General features: G+C 42.6%; 1 protein-coding gene across 3 annotated transcripts in view; it reads right to left on the bottom strand.

Moving 5' to 3' along the window:
- PLA2G4C (phospholipase A2 group IVC) overlaps positions 1–17,271 on the bottom strand; it is a 153,137-nt gene that overhangs the window by 31,764 nt on the left and 104,102 nt on the right. For all 3 annotated transcript variants that reach the window (XM_073554748.1, XM_073554747.1, XM_073554749.1), the window contains exons 6-8: positions 14,040–14,238; positions 10,947–11,055; positions 766–906 (exon numbers count right to left, since the gene is read on the bottom strand). In XM_073554748.1, the coding sequence (XP_073410849.1) occupies positions 766–906; positions 10,947–11,055; positions 14,040–14,238 (449 nt within the window). The remainder of the gene's footprint in view (positions 1–765; positions 907–10,946; positions 11,056–14,039; positions 14,239–17,271) is intronic.

The following is a 17,271-nucleotide window of genomic DNA, read 5'->3' as shown; positions in this document are numbered from 1 at the left end:
CGGATGACACATTTAATATATAGAATGATGTTGGGAAGGATGCAGTAATGTCACTGATGGTGCTTAACAAAGAAACAAATCAAATTAGATCTGAGGTAAATACGCTCATCTGGTCATGGCAATAAAGAATGAGCTGCTTATGACAGCAGCAAAGAGTCAGACTATAAAATGGCGCCTGGGAGCATTAATGGCTCAGGATGCCCTAATTTGATAAGTATAATACAGGATTCGTATGTGCTAGAGAGGCCTTTTTGCCCTCCCGATCAGAACATGGACACTAATGCTACACCACTTGTATCTATAGGACTAGCAGAGATCCACCAGTATTTTCTGTGATTTGTTTGGTGGGGGTTTACAGATAGTTTTTGTATTCTGCTAGTAATGATCAAGACATCCATATTTGAGCTTGTTAATGAAACCCAATGGGGGAGATTTGGTGAGGTGCTTACGCTAGAAATCTGGTGTAAAAAGTTTTGCAAAAATATTGCGACTTTTGGTGGTGTCTACGCTCCAGTCCTGGTCAGCTATGCCAATATGGGTGTGGTGAGACATGGGTGGGATGAAGTAACATCCACCCAGTTCATCAAAAGTTACTCCACTAAATTGGCATAACTTACTAAGCAAATGTACGCCAGGCACCGGCTGGGTACCAGCATAATCAGGTCAGTGTACTCCAGCAAGTGTTTCATTAAGACTGGCGTGCTCTACACTACTACAACCTCTACATGGCATTTGTGGCTTAGTTTCTCTCTCTTTTTAGCTTACCTTGGAGATAGCAGAGGTCCCTCTCAGGAAGGTGTTTTACCAAATTGCCTTCTCTGAATTGACTGCCCAGGAGCTCAGTATTGACAAATGTTTTGTATGCTGGAAATCCAACCTGGTGTGGTGTGAACTCACACCAGGCCCCTGTGATAAAGTTTACAATTACCACACTAGTGACCAAAATCAATGTCTTTGAGCATGCATGAGCTTCACAATATCCTGCCATTATATTACAGCTTCTACAAAACACATATGGAAATCGGATATATTTTTGTGCTAAGATTTTAAGAGAAAATAACGCTTTTGCCAATAAAGTTGAACCAAACTTTCCACCACAATCTGTGGCGATGTAAGATATAATAAGTAATATTCAGAGATGTATGGTTAGGAATTATATTTTATATCTGCTGAGATGTCAGGTAAGTGTACCTCCATTTGTTTATTAAGAGGAGCGTTTTGGAAATCGGAAGCCAATGATTAGATAACAACACATTACATTCAGTGATTTTCTGTGGTTGTAATTCCACTGAGCTTGTTCAAGCTGTTATGTACATGGACATTAACTGAATAAGCAAGAAAAACCTACTCTGAAAAGGATAAAACCAAAGCTTTACCAATAAAGAAAAATAATTCCATTTAATATGTAACAAATATATAAATACAGAGTAAGAGGCACCATGAGCATGATGATTAGTGCCAAAAAGAGGCAGGCATGTCATGTGGCACAAAAATGTACACAAAGAGAAGGAGAAAAAAAAAAATATTACGGTAGTGGCCAAAAGTTTATCGATGCATTCTTGCCCAATCAGTATTTGGAGTTTATCACAATTTTTGTGCTTTTGTTTGTCTTCCCACTTTGAGGATTGATGACAAGTTCTTAATGGCATTGAGATGTGGGGAGTTTCTTGGCCATGGACACAACATTTTAGATGTCTTTGTTCACCAAGCCACTTAGCTACCACTATTGCCTTGTGACAAGGTGCTCTGCAATGCTGCAAAAAAGCATTGGTCATCCCCAAATTGCTCCTGGATCGTAGTGAGAAGTTAGTCTTTGAGGATGTTTAACCCCTTCACCCCCAAGGGTGGTTTGCACGTTCATGACCGGGCCAATTTTTACAATTCTGACCACTGTACCTTTATGAGGTCATAACTCTGGAACGCTTCCATGGATCCCGGTGATTCTGACATTGTTTTCTCGTGACATATTGTACTTCATGTTAGTGGTAAAATTTCATTCAAATAACTTGCGTTTATTTGTGAGAAAAACAGAAATTTGGCAAAAATTTTGAAAATTTCGCAATTTTCCAACTTTGAATTTTTATGCCCTTAAATCACAGAGATACGGCACACAAAAAACTTGATAACTAACATTTCCCACATGTTTACTTTACATCAGCACAATTTTGGAACCAAATTTTTTTTTTGTTAGGAAGTTATAAGGGTTAAAAGTTGACCAGCGATTTCTCATTTTTACAACACCATTTTATTTTTAGGACCACATCACATTTGAAGCCACTTTGAGGGGTCTATATGATAGAAAATACCCAAAAGTGACACCATTCTAAAAACTGCACCCCTTAAAGTGCTCAAAACCACATTCAAGAAGTTTATTAACCCTTTAGGTGCGTCACAGGAATTTTTTTGAATATTTAAAAAAAATGAACATCTAACTTTTTTTCATAAAAAAAATACTTCAGGTTCAATTTTTTTTATTTTACCAAGGGTAACAGGAGAAATTGGACTGCAAAAGTTATTGTGCAATTTGTCCTGAGTACGCAGATACCTGATATGTGGGGGGAACCACTGTTTCGGTGCATGGCAGAGCTCAGAATCGAAGGAGCGCCGTTTGACTTTTTCAATGCAAAATTGGCTGGAATTCAGATTGGATGCCATGTCACGTTTGGAGAGTCCCTGATGTACCTAAACAGTGGAAACCCCCTACAAGTGACCCCATTTTGGAAACTAGACCCCCCAAGGAACTTATCTAGATATGTGGTGAGAACTTTGAACCCACAAGGGCTTCACAGAAGTTTATAACATAAAGCCATACAATTAAAAAATCATATTTTTTCCACAAAAATTATCTTTTCACCCTCAATTCTTATTTTTCCAAGGGTAACAGGACCCTAAAAGTTATTGTGCAATTTGTCCTGAGTACGCTGATACCCCACATGTGGGGGTAAACCACTGTTTGGGCGCATGGCAGAGCTCGGAAGGGAAGCAGCGCCATTTGACGTTTTTGGCTGGAATTGAGATCGGACACCATGTCGCGTTTGGAAAACCCCTGATGCACCAAAACAGTGGAAACCCCCCACATATGACATCATTTTGGAAACTAGACCCCCTAAGGAACTTATCTAGATGTGTGGTGAGAACTTTGAACCCCCATGGGCTTCACAGAAGTTTATAATGCCCGGGCGTGAAAATAAAAAATTCGTATTTTTTCCACAAACATGATCTTTTAGTCACCATTTTTTTATTTTCCCAAGGGTACCAGGAGAAATTGGACCCCAAAAGTTGTTGTCCAATTTGTCCTGAGTATGCTGATATCCCATATGTGGGAGAAAACTACTGTATGGGCTCACGTCGGGGATCGGAAGGGAAGTAGTGACGTTTTGGAATGCAGACTTTGATGGAATGGTCTGCGGGTGTCATGTTGCCTTTGGAGAGCCCCTAATGTACCTAAACAGTGGAAACCCCCCACAAATGACCCCATTTTGAAAACTAGACCCACTAAGGAACTTATTTAGATGTGAGGTGAGCACTTTGAACCCCCAAGGGCTTCACAGAAGTTTATAATGCCAGGGCATGAAAATAAAAAAATCGTATTTTTTCCAGAAACATGATCAATTAGTCCCCAATTTTTTCATTTTCCCAAGGGTAACAGGAGAAATTGGACCCCCAAAAGTTGTTGTCCAATTTGGCCTGAGTACGCTGACACCCCATATGTGGGAGAAAACTACTGTATGGACACACGTCGGGGCTCGGAAGGGAAGCAGTGACGTTTTGGAATGCAGACTTTGATGGAATGGTCTGCAGGTGTCATGTGCGTTTGGAGAGCCCCTGATGTACCTAAACTATTGAAACTCCCCACAAGTGACCCCATTTTGGACACTAGACCCCCCACGGAACTTATCTAGATGTGTGTTGAGCACTTTGAACCCCCAAGTGCTTCACAGAAGTTTATAACACTCGGACGTGAAAATAAAAAAATCATTTTTTTCCACAAAAATGATATTTTTGCCCCCAATTTTTTATTTTCCTAAGGGTAACAGGAGAAATTGGACCCCAAAAATTGTTTTGCAATTTGTCCTGAGTAGGCTGATACCCTACATGTGGGGGTAAAACACTGTTTGGGTGCATGGCAGAGCTTGGAAGGGAAGGAGCACCATTTGACTTTTTCAACTCAGAATTGGCTGGAATTGAGATCAGACGCCATGTTGCATTTGGAGAGCCCCTGATGTGCCCAAACAGTGGAAACCCCCCAATTATAACTCCAACCCTAACCCCAACACACCCCTAACCCTAATCTGAGCCCTAACCCTAGCCCTAACCCTAGCCCTAACCCTAACCCTAACCCTAACCCTAACCCTAGCCCTAATGGGAAAATGGCGATAAATACTTTTTTTTTAATTTTATTATTTTTCCCTAACTAAGGGGGTGATATCGGGGGGTTTGATTTACTATACATGGCGGTTTTTATGTTTGGCGGCTGTCGCACGCTAAAAGACGCTTTTTATTGTAAAAATAGTTTTTGCATCACCACATATTGAGAGCTATAATATAATTTTTCCGTATTTTGACCCACCGAGTCATGTGAGGTCTTATTTTTTGAGGGACGAGTTGACGTTTTTATTGGTACCATTTTCGGTCACGTGACATTTTTTGATCGCTTTTTATTCCTATTTTTGGGACGCAGAGTGAACAAAAACCAGCGTTTCATGAATTTCTTTTGGGGGGTGGGTTTACACCGTTCCGCGTGCGGTAAAATTGATAAAGCGGTTTTATTCTTCGGGTCAGTACGGTTACAGCGATACCTCATTTAGGTTGTTTTTTTATGTTTTTGTCGGTTTTATGCAATGAAAACTATTTTATATAAAAAATAATTATTTTTGCATCGCTTTATTCTGCGAGCTATAACTTTTTTATTTTTTCGCTGATGATGCTGTGTGGCGGCTCGTTTTTTGCGGGTACCATGGATATTTATATGCGTCTTTTTGATCGCACGTTATTACAATTTTTGTTTGGCGGTATGATAATAAATCATTATTTTTTGCTTTGTTTTTTATTTTTATTTTTTAAGGGGTTTGCTAAGGGGGTTAACTAATGGGACAGTTTTATAGGGCGGGTCATTACGGACGCGGCGATACCTAATATGTGTACTTTTATTGTTTTTTTTTTTTATTATTTCCAAAAAATGGATTTATTGGGGGAATATTTTTTTTTTTTTTTCTAATTTATTTGGCGATTTTTTTTTAATTATTTTAACACTTTTTTTTATTTTTTTTCTACTTTATTAAATAGTCCCAGGTGGGACATCACTGTCCTGTGACAGATCGCTGATCTGTCACATCACAGATCACTGTGACAGATCAGCGATCTGACACAGGCACTGCAGAAGGCTTCCTCATGCCTGCGCTTTGCAGGCACTGAGGAAGCCAGCTTCCTCAGGCCCCCGAAGGCCCCCGTCACCATCTTGGATTCGGGGGCCTGGAGGAAAGGAGTCCCCCGCAGCAGCGCTGCACATTGCGCTGCTTTGGGGGGCTCAGGGAAGCACGGAGGGAGCCCCCTCCCTGCCGATGCTTCCCTTTAACTCCCGGTACACCGTGATCATGTTTGATCGCGGTGTGCAAGGGGTTAACGTGTCGGGGGCGGTCCGTGACCGCCCCTGACACATTGTGCCGGGTGTCAGCTGTGATAATCAGCTGACACCCGGCCGCGATCAGCGGCGCTCACCACGTGGGCGCCGCTGATCGCGCCCGACGTACTATCCCGTCCATGGGCATAGGGGCCCAGGTCCCATGGACGGGATATACCGTCGGATGTCGGGAAGGGGTTAAATACCATTCTTTATTTAGTGTTCTTAGGCAAAATGTTCAGTTAGTCCACTCCAATGGATAAAAAACAACCCCGCATGGATAATTTTGTGATGTTATACTGTTGACATGACACCGGACTCATGGTAGCACTCACTTCTCTGGACATTCACTCTTCTAGATGTTCCATATAGTTTAGAGGAGACTTAACCACTTCCATGACTGCCAACGGTAGATAAACCAGGACAAATCAGGACCCCCTTGTGCCTTATAACGAGGGGATTCCAGCACACAACGCTTCCTGTGACCCCCGACCTCACAGAGACCTGATTCATGTTCAGGTCCTGATGACATCAGCGTCACACCAGCCAATGAGACAAATCACTGCGAAAGTGTGTTGTAGCAACAGACTTTCCCTGGCAATCTGACTCATAACAACCAGGCTCAAATTGAAACTTTATTGGAGAATCTTTAACAGGAGAATGAGAACAGGGCTGCAGGAATGATGACGGCCGTTTTGTGCAAATGTGCTTCTACGGGTTTCTCGTTGAAGATTCTCCAATAAAGCTTCAATTTCAGCCTGGTGAGTGCCATTCATCCTTCTCTAACACGTGTTTGCCACAAAACGTTTTTTCTTGGATGTGCACCCAAAGGTCCCAGGTGTAGATGCTGGCTGCTGTTCTTGCACATAAATAACGTGTCGGCACTGATGGTGTCTTGGCGGTGCGTATTTTTTTTTTTTCTTTGTTCATTTGCATTACTCAAACACTTTCTCCTCTGATCTCCTGTCAGTGAGAGATTAGAGGAGAAACAGTGTGAAAAGTGCTGCTGGCAACAGATGTGCCTGTCAATGATCTTATAAAGTAAGAATAACACATAAGGCTGGTTAGGATTATTGCTATATTTACAGTTAGGGTTAGGCTAAAGTTAGGGTTAGGCTAAAGTTAGGGTTAGGCTAAAGTTAGGCTTAGGCTAAAGTTAGGGTTAGGCTAAAGTTAGGGTTAGTGTTGGGGCTAAAATAGGGTTAGGGTTGGGATTAGTGTTTGGGGTGTTTTATGATTATTTTTGTGGTTAAGGTTAGGATTAGGGTTAGGGGTGTGTTGGTGTTAGGGTTGTGGTTAGGGTTATGGTTGGGATTAGGGTTAGGGGTGTGTTTGTGTTAGGGTTGTGGTTAGGGTTGGGATTAGGGTTAGGTGGGTTGTGGTTAGGGTAGTAGTTAGGATTAGGGGGTTTCCACTGTTTAGGCACATCAGGGGCTCCCCAAATGCGACATGGCGTCCGATCTCTATTCCAGCTAATTCTGCGCTGAAAAAGTCAAACGGTGCTCCTTCCCTTCCAAGCTCTACAGTGCATCCAAACAGTGGTTTATCAGCACATATGGGGTATCGGCGTACTCAGGAAAAATTGCACAACAACTTTAGGGATCTAGTTTCTCCTTTTACCCTTGGAAAAATAAAAATTTGGGTAAGAAAAAATATTTTCTCTTTTACACTTGTGAAAATAAAAAAAATGGTTCTGAAGTAAAACGTTTGTGAAAAAAGTTAAATGTTCATTTTTTCCTTCCACATTGCTTCAGTTCCTGTGAAGCACATAAAGGGTTTATCAACTTCTTGAATGTGGTTTTGAGCACCTTGATGGGTGCAGTTTTTAGAATGGTGGCACTTTTGGGTATTTTCTGTTATATTGACCCCCCAAACTCACTTCAAATGTAAGGTGGTCCCTAAAAAAAAAATGGTTTTTGTAAATTTGGTTGGAAAAATGAGAAATCGCTGGTCAACTTTTAACCTTTATAACTTCCTAACAAAAAAATTATGTTTCAAAAATTTTGTTCATGTAAAGTAGACATATGTGAAATGTTAACTATTTTATGCGATATGACTCTCTGCTTTAAGGGCATAAAAATTAAAAGTTTAAAAATTGCGAAATTTTCTAAATTTTCTCCAAATTTCCATTTTTTTAAATAAATAAACGCAAGTCATATCAAAGAAATTTTACCACTATCATAAAGTACAATATGTCACAAGAATACAATCTCAGAATCACTGAGATACGTTGAAGCATTCTAGAGTTATGACTTCATAAAGTTACACCGGTCAGAATTGAAAAAATTAGCCCATTCACAAAGGCAAAAACAGGCTCTGTCGCGAAAGGGTTAATCAGAGAAAAGTTTACTCCAGATCTCTGCAGCTCTCTGTACTTTCGCCTTAATGTTAATCTGTCTGATATTTTTCTTGGAGATAGGAAGCTTCTTTGCTGCTCTTGATACCAGTCCAGCCTCCAAAAACATTCACCCCACTGTGCATGCAGTTGAACTGACACCTGCCTGCTACCATTCTGGAGAAAACTATTGCACTGGAATTGAACTGATCCTCTAACTGTATCCTCTTTAGGGGACGGCTTTAGTACTTAATAGAATTTGTTGATGACATGAGGCCTTCTTCACACAAACTGAAACTTTCCCTTTGAAGTTCCAATAAAGGTTTGATTTAGGGGCAATCTTACAAACAGCAATGTCCTTGCCTGTAAAGCAATAGTGACTACTAGTGTTTCTTGGGTAGGCAATTATGGTTAACAAGAAAACAATAATATAATGTGCCCCTTTGCAACAACCAATCTGCTCCTATAATTCAGTGAGAATGACAGCCATATTAGATGCCTTTTCCTCATTGATAATGTCTCCTGAGCTAATGAGAAGATGACTGAAATTATGTAAGCAGGTCATTTGCGGATGTGCTTTAGAAACAAAACAAAAACAGTGGATATGAGGTTTGGGAATCAAGTTCATTGGAATTCATCTGATTGCTCTTCATAACACACTAGAGATAATGCAAAATGCCACTATGAAAACTGAAGCAGCAAACTTTTTGAAAACCCAAAATAGTGTCAGTCTCAAAACATTTAACCACAAACAATGTGTAAAATGCTCATATGTGGTACACACAGTATAATAGCATATAACAAATCAGTGATGAAAATGAAAAATTGTGAAATATCTACTGGAAATGTTGCATATTAAAAAACACTACTAAATAATGTAAGATTTATCAGTAATGTATATAAACCGATTCTGCAAACAAGCAGTGTCAAAGTAAACCCAGTTCATGCTTTGCAGAGCCATATATATCAATGTCCAATCAAATAATACTACCTAATGACAAATAGATCCAGAAGTACTGCACAAGCCGGCCTCAGGGACCGCTGACATGAATTTTGTTCATAGCAGTCAATGCGGTAACAAGTGAAACATGTGTGGAGATTCTCTGGCCAGTATGTGTGGCCCTTCTAATTCAATAGGTAATGCGCATCAAATTCTGGCTTTTCTATAAGGGTATGTGCACACGGTGTGGATCCTCAAAAACATTTCTAGAATTCGACCTTTTCTTACTTTTGACTCCGCAAAAACTCTTACTGTTTCTCTTATTCATTCTCGTCTGGACTATTGTATCTCTCTTCTAATCGGTCTCCCTCTTACCAAACTCTCCCCTCTCCAATCTGTCTTGAATGCTGCTGCCAGGATCATATTCCTCACCAATCGTTACACCGATGCCTCTACCTTGTGCCAGTCATTACACTGGCTACCCATCCACTCCAGAATTCAGTATAAACTTATTACCCTCACCCACAAAGCACTCCACAGCTTAGCACCACCCTACATCTCCTCCCTTGTTTCAGTATACCACCCTACCTGCGCCCTCTGTTCTGCTGATGACCTGAGGTTAGCATCCTCAATTATCAGAACCTCCCACTACCGTCTCCAAGACTATACATGTGCTGCACCAATTCTTTGGAATGCACTTCCCAGGTCAATACGATTAGTCCCCAATCCCCACAATTTTAAGCGTGCCCTGGAAACGCATTTATTCAGACTGGCCTACCGCCTCAACACATTAACCTAATCTATCCCTGTGTGGCACAGTCAAAGGTTTTTACCATAACCAGGTTCCCTGAATCATGTTCCCACATGCTTTATGCATCCATTAGCCCTCTGCGTCTGTACTGTTACACACTTAACATTATGGCTGGTCCAAACAATCAGGGCAATTGTTACCACCCATCTTTCGTGTCTCCCCTTTTTCCCTCATAGATTGTAAGCTTGCGAGCAGGGCCCTCATTCCTCTTGGTATCTGTTATGATCTATGTGATTATTGTTATGCTGTAATGTCTATCGTCTGTACAAGTCCCCTCTGAAATGTAAAGTGCTGCGGAATATGTCGGCGCTATAGAAATAAAATGTATTATTAATATTATTGTACAGTACAATGCAAATCAATGGGATTTAAAAGCCGCAGTGCACATGCTGCGGATTTTCTGAGGTTTTTAAATCCACAGCATGTCAATTCTTTCTGCGGATTCCGCAGCGGTTTGACACCTGTTCCATAGTCCAGGTGTCAAACCGCAGGGGAAAACTGCTGGCAAATCCGCAGGTGAATCCGCACTGTGTGCACTCACCCTAATGGTACTGCTTTGGCTTTATCCTTTTCGGAAGCAAATTTATTGGGGTACTGTCTCAATCAAAAGTTTGATGTCTGTACAGGCCAGGGTTTTCCTTCTTATTTGAATGTACACTGTAGTTTCAGACTAAAGACAGAAAAACTACGCAGGAAACTACATATATGAAAACAAGGATCAAGAAATACATGTGAAACAAACCAGAGTATGTTTTAAACCTTGGATTTATTTTGCTGATAACGGCTCTACATGCCTTTGTCATCCTCTCAAGCAGTTTCATCACGTTGTTGCGTGGAATGGCTTTCCAGCAGTCTTGGAGAAGTTCCCAGAGGTGCTGAGTAGTGCTCAGATAAGGTGTTATATGAGCATGCTCATGTCATAAGCGAGTGAATTCGGCATGCTCGAATGATATGTCCCCGCGGCTGCATGTCTCGCAGCTTTGAGCCAGCCACAACACATGGAGGGATTGCTTAACAGACAGGCAATCCCTGCATGTGTTGCGACTGTCAAACAGACATAAGACATGCAGCCGCTGGAACATATATTTCCAGCACGCCGAAGTCACTCGCTTATTACATGAGCATGCTCATATAACACCTTATCTAAACACAGCCCAACTCATCCCAAACCATCTCAATTAAGTGTTCATTGTTTTGTTGTTTTTTTTTTTGTTCTACACCACAATGTAGTGGGCCTTACCTGCATGCTTTGTATTTAGGAAGCCCCCTTCTACAGCAGAGTAAACTGGATAAGGGTTTTCCCCACTCTCACAGCATGTCCGGTGATTGGACAAGGTTTTTTCATTAATCTGCATTAATACAATTATACAAAATAGTAGATCATTACTACATAAGTATCAATCATGTAGATTTCACATATTTAATGTGCATGGAGGCCTCCATCCCTCCCTATAGTGCTAAATGTACATGACAGAGTGCAGGTTTATGGCGAAGCCTGTAGACTAACAGCAATTGTGTGCAAACGGCTAGCTTTTCTATAGTCCCAAAAGGACGTTTTATAGCACATAATTGGTTTCATTAAAAATCATGAAAAATGTTTTAAACATGGAATTATAAATTACACTTCTCCTGGATATTTTAACAAAACAATGTTCATTGTTCCTGTGGCGCCCCTGAGGGTTCAGTCGCCTCAGAGGTACTGCACCTCCTCCTGAGGTGTAGTATCACACTCCCCAGGTAAGATGGTAACACCTAACCAGACTCCAGCACCTACATCGAGCACAGACACCTTAGAACAGCAGAGCACCCTTTATGGCAGCTGCTTTGGTTCATGAAGGGTGCTGGGTGGATTGCATTAAGAGGGGAAAGCTGCCAGGAAGTTAGGTCAGAATCCCCAGAGAGAGGGAGAAAGCGAGTTCCCCCACTAGGGAAAGGACGTAGAGGCAGCAGCCTCCTGTGAGCTGAAGCTGCTGGCAAGGAGAGAGAGAAAAGAGAAGAATCAGTTGTTCAGAACGAAGATAGAAAAGTACGGAATGTGAGGAGGAGAGAGAACGGATCGGAGCTAGAGCAGAGCCCTTTCGTAAGTTTAATGCGCCAAGGCCAGGCGCCGGTATCCGAGGCTGTGTGTGATACTAATGATCCTACAGCAGAAACCGGAGGAATAGAAGTTGTGACCACTTTATTCCCACCCAAGACTCAACGACACAGCAGCAACATGTGTGAGCCGGGACATGATGGTATGGAGTCCCCGAAGCAGGCTACAGCTGCCTGTGATGCGAGTGGAGCAAGGGTACGTGCACACGCTGCGGATTGGGGGGATTTGGCCGTGCGGATTTTGTAAAATCCGCAGGTAAATCTGCAGGTCAAAAAGACCTGCGGTTTTACCTGCGGATTGCTCTGCGGTTCTGCCCTGTGGTTTTTCATCTCCACAATGGAGGAGATGGCAAACCGCAGCAGAATCCGCAGAAAGAATTGACATGTCAATTCTTTCTGTGGTTTAGAAACCGCAGGAAAACTGCGCGGAAAAATCTGCGCGGAAAAATCTGCACCGTCTGCACTGCGGATTTCAATATCCATAGGATATTATGGTACTGCACACCGCAGCAAAAACTGCTGCGGATCCGCAGCGGCCAAATCCGCTGCGGAACCGCAGCAGAATCCGCAGCGTGTGCACACACCCTTATAAGTAACAGCAAGCAAGAGGAACTTGAGTGTAATTCATAACTACAAGTACTTCAGATTAGCGCTAGAAAGGAGACGTTCAGAAAAGTCACATTTGGAAGGGAGTGCTGGAAGGGTGTATTCCATCTGATGGGTAGTTCGCAGAGCCCCTTACCTGGAGGACACAGCACTGAAGCGGGCACCTGTCTATGCCAGAAACGTGAGTAAAGTATCAGAACTGCATTCAGCTGTGTCATTGCCTTCTTCCTGCACCAACCTACTCAGCACTGCTACATCTCTGTGCTTAACACTACATCATCTACTACTACTACCCTGGGACTACAGCTCTGCCTGTGGAGAGCTATTACACCTCTGCTGCATCACACTATCAGTCCCAGAGGATCTGCACTGCAGCGCTGTGCTGGTCCCCTTCTGATCAGATACCACAGGTGGCATCACGAACTATCTACATATAAACCTTATTCAATTCCACCTATTTTACATGGACACCTAGGGCCACAGACTGGGTCACCGCCGCCGCGACACTTCACCTTTAAGACACCGGCCCGGTACCAAGTAATCCCCACTCCTGCCCTGGGGGTGATCCATTGTCCTAACAAAAATAGAATGCAGATTTGTACCTACAGTTATGGCTGCAATTTTAGATAAGTGTTTTTTTTTCTTTGCAAAGGTCCAAACAACAATATGAACCTTTCTTACTCCAGTCCCTTAGCACTCCACCAGTGCCTCACTACTGCTGCCTCTGGCCTTTATTGACATTGCGGCAGCCGCGATTTCATGACTACAGCATGTAACTGCTACAGCAAATACCGAGATAGGCAGCACAAGACCGCTATGCCCAGTGACTGGCTGCAGTGATCACATGCTGTAGTCATGATTCCAGTGCTGCTGCCACCATATCAACAAAAACTGATCAGCAGTGAAGAGTGCTGGAATTACAGGGTTTGTCATTTTTGCACACAGCAATCCTATATTCAAAACATTTAAATATCTATAACCATTTAATATGGCCATCACAGATTATATTAGTAATCAGTTTCAGACTGGGGTACTCAGGGACCATCAGTAATATTGATTCTGGGAGCCCACTTTCCAGCTACATGGGCATATTATTGCAGGATTTTATGTGGTTTGCTGCTGCTCTTACACAGGCTTAGACCTCGATTCCAGTGATGTGCCACTTGCCGGGCTACTTATTGTCATTTTGATACAATCAGTTTTCTCTGCTGTAGATCGAGCTGTGCTCTGAATGCTGAGCTCTGTATAACCCTGCCCACACCACTGATTGACAGATGTGCTGGTGGGGGCATGCTTACACAGAGCAGATGACTGGGAGGCACATGGCAGCTAGTCCTGTAGTAATATCTTCTGTTGATAAAACACTGATTTTATTGAAACAGGAACACAGAGCCTTGTACGTACGTGATACATTGCTGGAATCAGGCTCTCAGTCCTTTTAAATTGTGCTATCAGATTACATAGAAAAAAACCTTCTGACTCCCTTTAAACTTTTATCAAAAAATACATTTTAACCTTCTTTCCTATATAAATTTCTGTCAACCCTAATGAAATATACACATTCTATGCATACAGTGAATGGGATAACACAAAAATACAGTACAATATATTGCACACTGTAAATATTACTTACCTCATTAATGACTGTATGAACAAACACATAAGCCCAAAAATTGGTCAGTGAATATATCTCTTCAGAAAACGAAAGTTTGAGTTTCTCCCATGCTTTTCCCCAGTTCCACAAGGGGTTTAATAGACGATGCTTTATCTGACGCTCCATCTCTTCCATGCATGATGACCACTGATCATTATTATAGAGGGACGACATACACCTGGATATAAAATAAGGGGCAGATGAACTTAGTGTATCATAATATTGCATTTATTTTGTATATTTAATAAAGAAACAGGGTGCAAAAGCAGAAGAATTGGATGTCTAAACTCAAGTCCAAGCAGCAATGTTAGAAAATGTTTTACAGTGTGCATCAGGGTGGCAGGACAATAGCATTTTCTACTGAACAAAGTCTACAACCTGTTGCTGAAAAAGGATTCTAGAATACAAAAATCATAGCCTATTACTAGTTTAAAGTGCTGCCGAGCGGTAGTCATGACCGAGCTGCTGTCTGGTAACGCTGTAGCACTTTACAGACAAATGGTGTCCCAGTTTCAGTAGGGTGCATCACACTCACTTGTAGGCTGCAGGCCACCGCTGACTCCAGGCTTCCATCTTTAGGAGCCGCCACACACATTTCAGGGGACACCAAGTTCTTTACAATAGGCAAAAAGAGTGTAGGTGGATTACCACCTTGGGGACGATGTCCCCTCACGGTCTCAATGAATCACAAGGGTTCGCCTCTTTCCTGTGAACTGTCTGGATTAACCCCACCTGTTTGTTGTAAATTTAGCAGGACTTGTATAACTCTTATATTAATCGAACTTATTCTCCTTACTTCCACCACTATTTTAATTGGCTTTTAGAATTGTTGGTTTTTATTATGTTGTTCATTTTTGTGTTGTGATTTTCTCTAGTGACCAACAGTGTCTGTTCTAAGGAGATCCCATTGATGTTTCCTCAACTTAATTATGCACCACTCCATTTGGCTGATTTCCATCAAGATCTGTGGATGGGTTGCCGAGATCAGTCGATAGGGAAATATCGTCATTCGCATCTTTGTCTATACCATGAAATATAGGTTTGGACTGATCATTATATGGACTAACCCAAATTAAGCGATGGATTGACACAATGCTATACCTGTGTATGACATTATATTGTAGCTACCTGAGAATGGATACGTGATAATTGTACATATATGTCTTTGGGTTCTTGTTTAAGATGATTTATTATAATAATTCTACAATATCTTTTTATTACTCTTTTGTTATTGTGAGTTCAGGCCACTATGTATATATTATATATATATATATATATATGTCATTATCAGGTCAACGCATGTTTTATGATCAGCTTAACAATTTTTCCACATTATATGTGTCCATATGGAGCTACACCCTTATTTTGCCCAACAGCATTGCATGTCCTGGCTTTTCTGTTTATCGTGCCTGATTGTTCAGCGTCTGGCTTTCCCCTAGCCAGTTATTTCCTTAGCGTCTTATCTGCCTTTCCGGTTTTGCTGGGTTGCTTGGTGACGGCTTGGTGCCTGACGGACGGACGGACTAGTCAGAGTGAAGAAGGAAAGGTTTGCACAGTGTAGGTAGGTGTCAGTTATTACAGTGGGGAAACAGCTAGGAAAGTGTAGTGGACGTGCAGTACCTTGGGTTGACCATTAGATGGCAGGGAGGAATGTGAGCAAAGGACTTGACAACAGCTTAGGGCTTTAGAAACCGTTGGTCATGGGGGGCGGGGTTACAGTGACAGGGGACCGGGAAAGCTATAAATACTGAGGGAGGGTTCCAAAAGGTTCCAGTCCCCAGGGGGAGCTCCAGTGACAGGAGGACTGCGACAGTCTGTGCGCTGTGAGGAGAATCTAAACCAGGGGGACTGAGGAGAGAGAACGTCAGGGGGGTGGTCCTGACAGGAAGAACCGCAGAAGGGACGAGGCACTGGGTGTGAGACACCGTATTTGACACGACGACTGATCAGAGGAAGCGCTGTTGGTTTAAGGGCCTAAGGCGGCCACAGTGACGGACCTGTCAGGAGCGTCGACGAGTGAAGAGGGGACGGTGTGTGCATACACGTCCCCCAGTGTAACATGCGGTGTGTAAGAAGCAGCCCTGGAAATGGAGGGCCGTGAGGTAAAGGAAGTGCGGTGTGCTTCTGAGGCTGTCAGGCGGATGGCAAGTGAGAAATAAACTTGGACTTGTTGCACCCAGAATCTGCCTCCATCGGGTCTCTGTTTTTATCTCTGCGCGGTAAGAAGAGGCACCACCCCCCCAGCTCGTCCCACCGACTCTACACAGCGTCTGGCTTTCCCCTAGCCAGTTATTTCCTTAGCGTCTTATCTGCCTTTCCGGTTTTGCTGGGTTGCTTGGTGACGGCTTGGCGCCAGTCGCCCCAAGTGACCTAGCTTTCCAGGCGGTAGTGACGTATAGGTTCATTAAGGGCAGGGGACTAATGTCCATCTTTTTTCACTACACATCACTTCCTCCTCCCCGTTTTGGGCGGAAATGACGTCGCAGCTTGGCCCTGGCAATAATATGTGGGCGGGAGTGACTTCCTGGTCTATTATTGACAGGGGTAACTTACCCTCCCACTTTGGACGGAAATGACACCGCTGCCGAGTTCTGGCAGGAGAGATAATTGCGGCTCTGCTTTCCGATCTTAGGGGCGGCAGCGACGCCTGAGCCTCCCATTGGCAGGGAAGTAGTTATCCGCCTACTAGTATTGTGCAATAAGGATACTACTTCTTTAGGCAGAAGTGACGTTCATATATGGGACACTATAGCGCTTAGTTTTGCCAATTGAAAACGGTGACCCTCATTGGCTAACACATGAGTCCGGGTATTTATACGGGAACATGGGATTGTGTAAAGCCACTCCCCCTAAAGAAGGATACTCTCACCAAAACGTACGTCGGGGTCCGTTTCTTCCTGCTCCCATGACTTGAAGACATGACAGTTACCTGCGCTTGGTATGCAGTTGTTTACTTCACCGCTGCATCTGTCTCGCTATATAGTTTTAGCTATCTATGCACATTAACTTTCCCTGCTTTATTGAATGTGGGGCTCTCCTGGTCTCCTTCATATCCCTTATTTTGGATATCATTGATATGTATTATTAGATTCTTTGAAAGGATACATAAGATGCTCAGATTTTCAGACTTTGCAGTATGCACACCTCCCTTACGGTGCTGGGAATTAAAATGTGCTTAGAAAATTAGCTTGACCCACAGCGGCATCTTTTT

This window comes from Dendrobates tinctorius, unplaced genomic scaffold, assembly GCF_039654945.1.
Source record: "Dendrobates tinctorius isolate UK_male_01 unplaced genomic scaffold, ASM3965494v1 ptg000213l, whole genome shotgun sequence".
In the NCBI taxonomy this organism is placed as follows: Eukaryota; Metazoa; Chordata; class Amphibia; order Anura; family Dendrobatidae; genus Dendrobates; species Dendrobates tinctorius.
The sequence above is the reverse complement of the archived record's forward strand: the minus strand, read 5'-3'. Positions and strand labels throughout refer to the sequence as shown.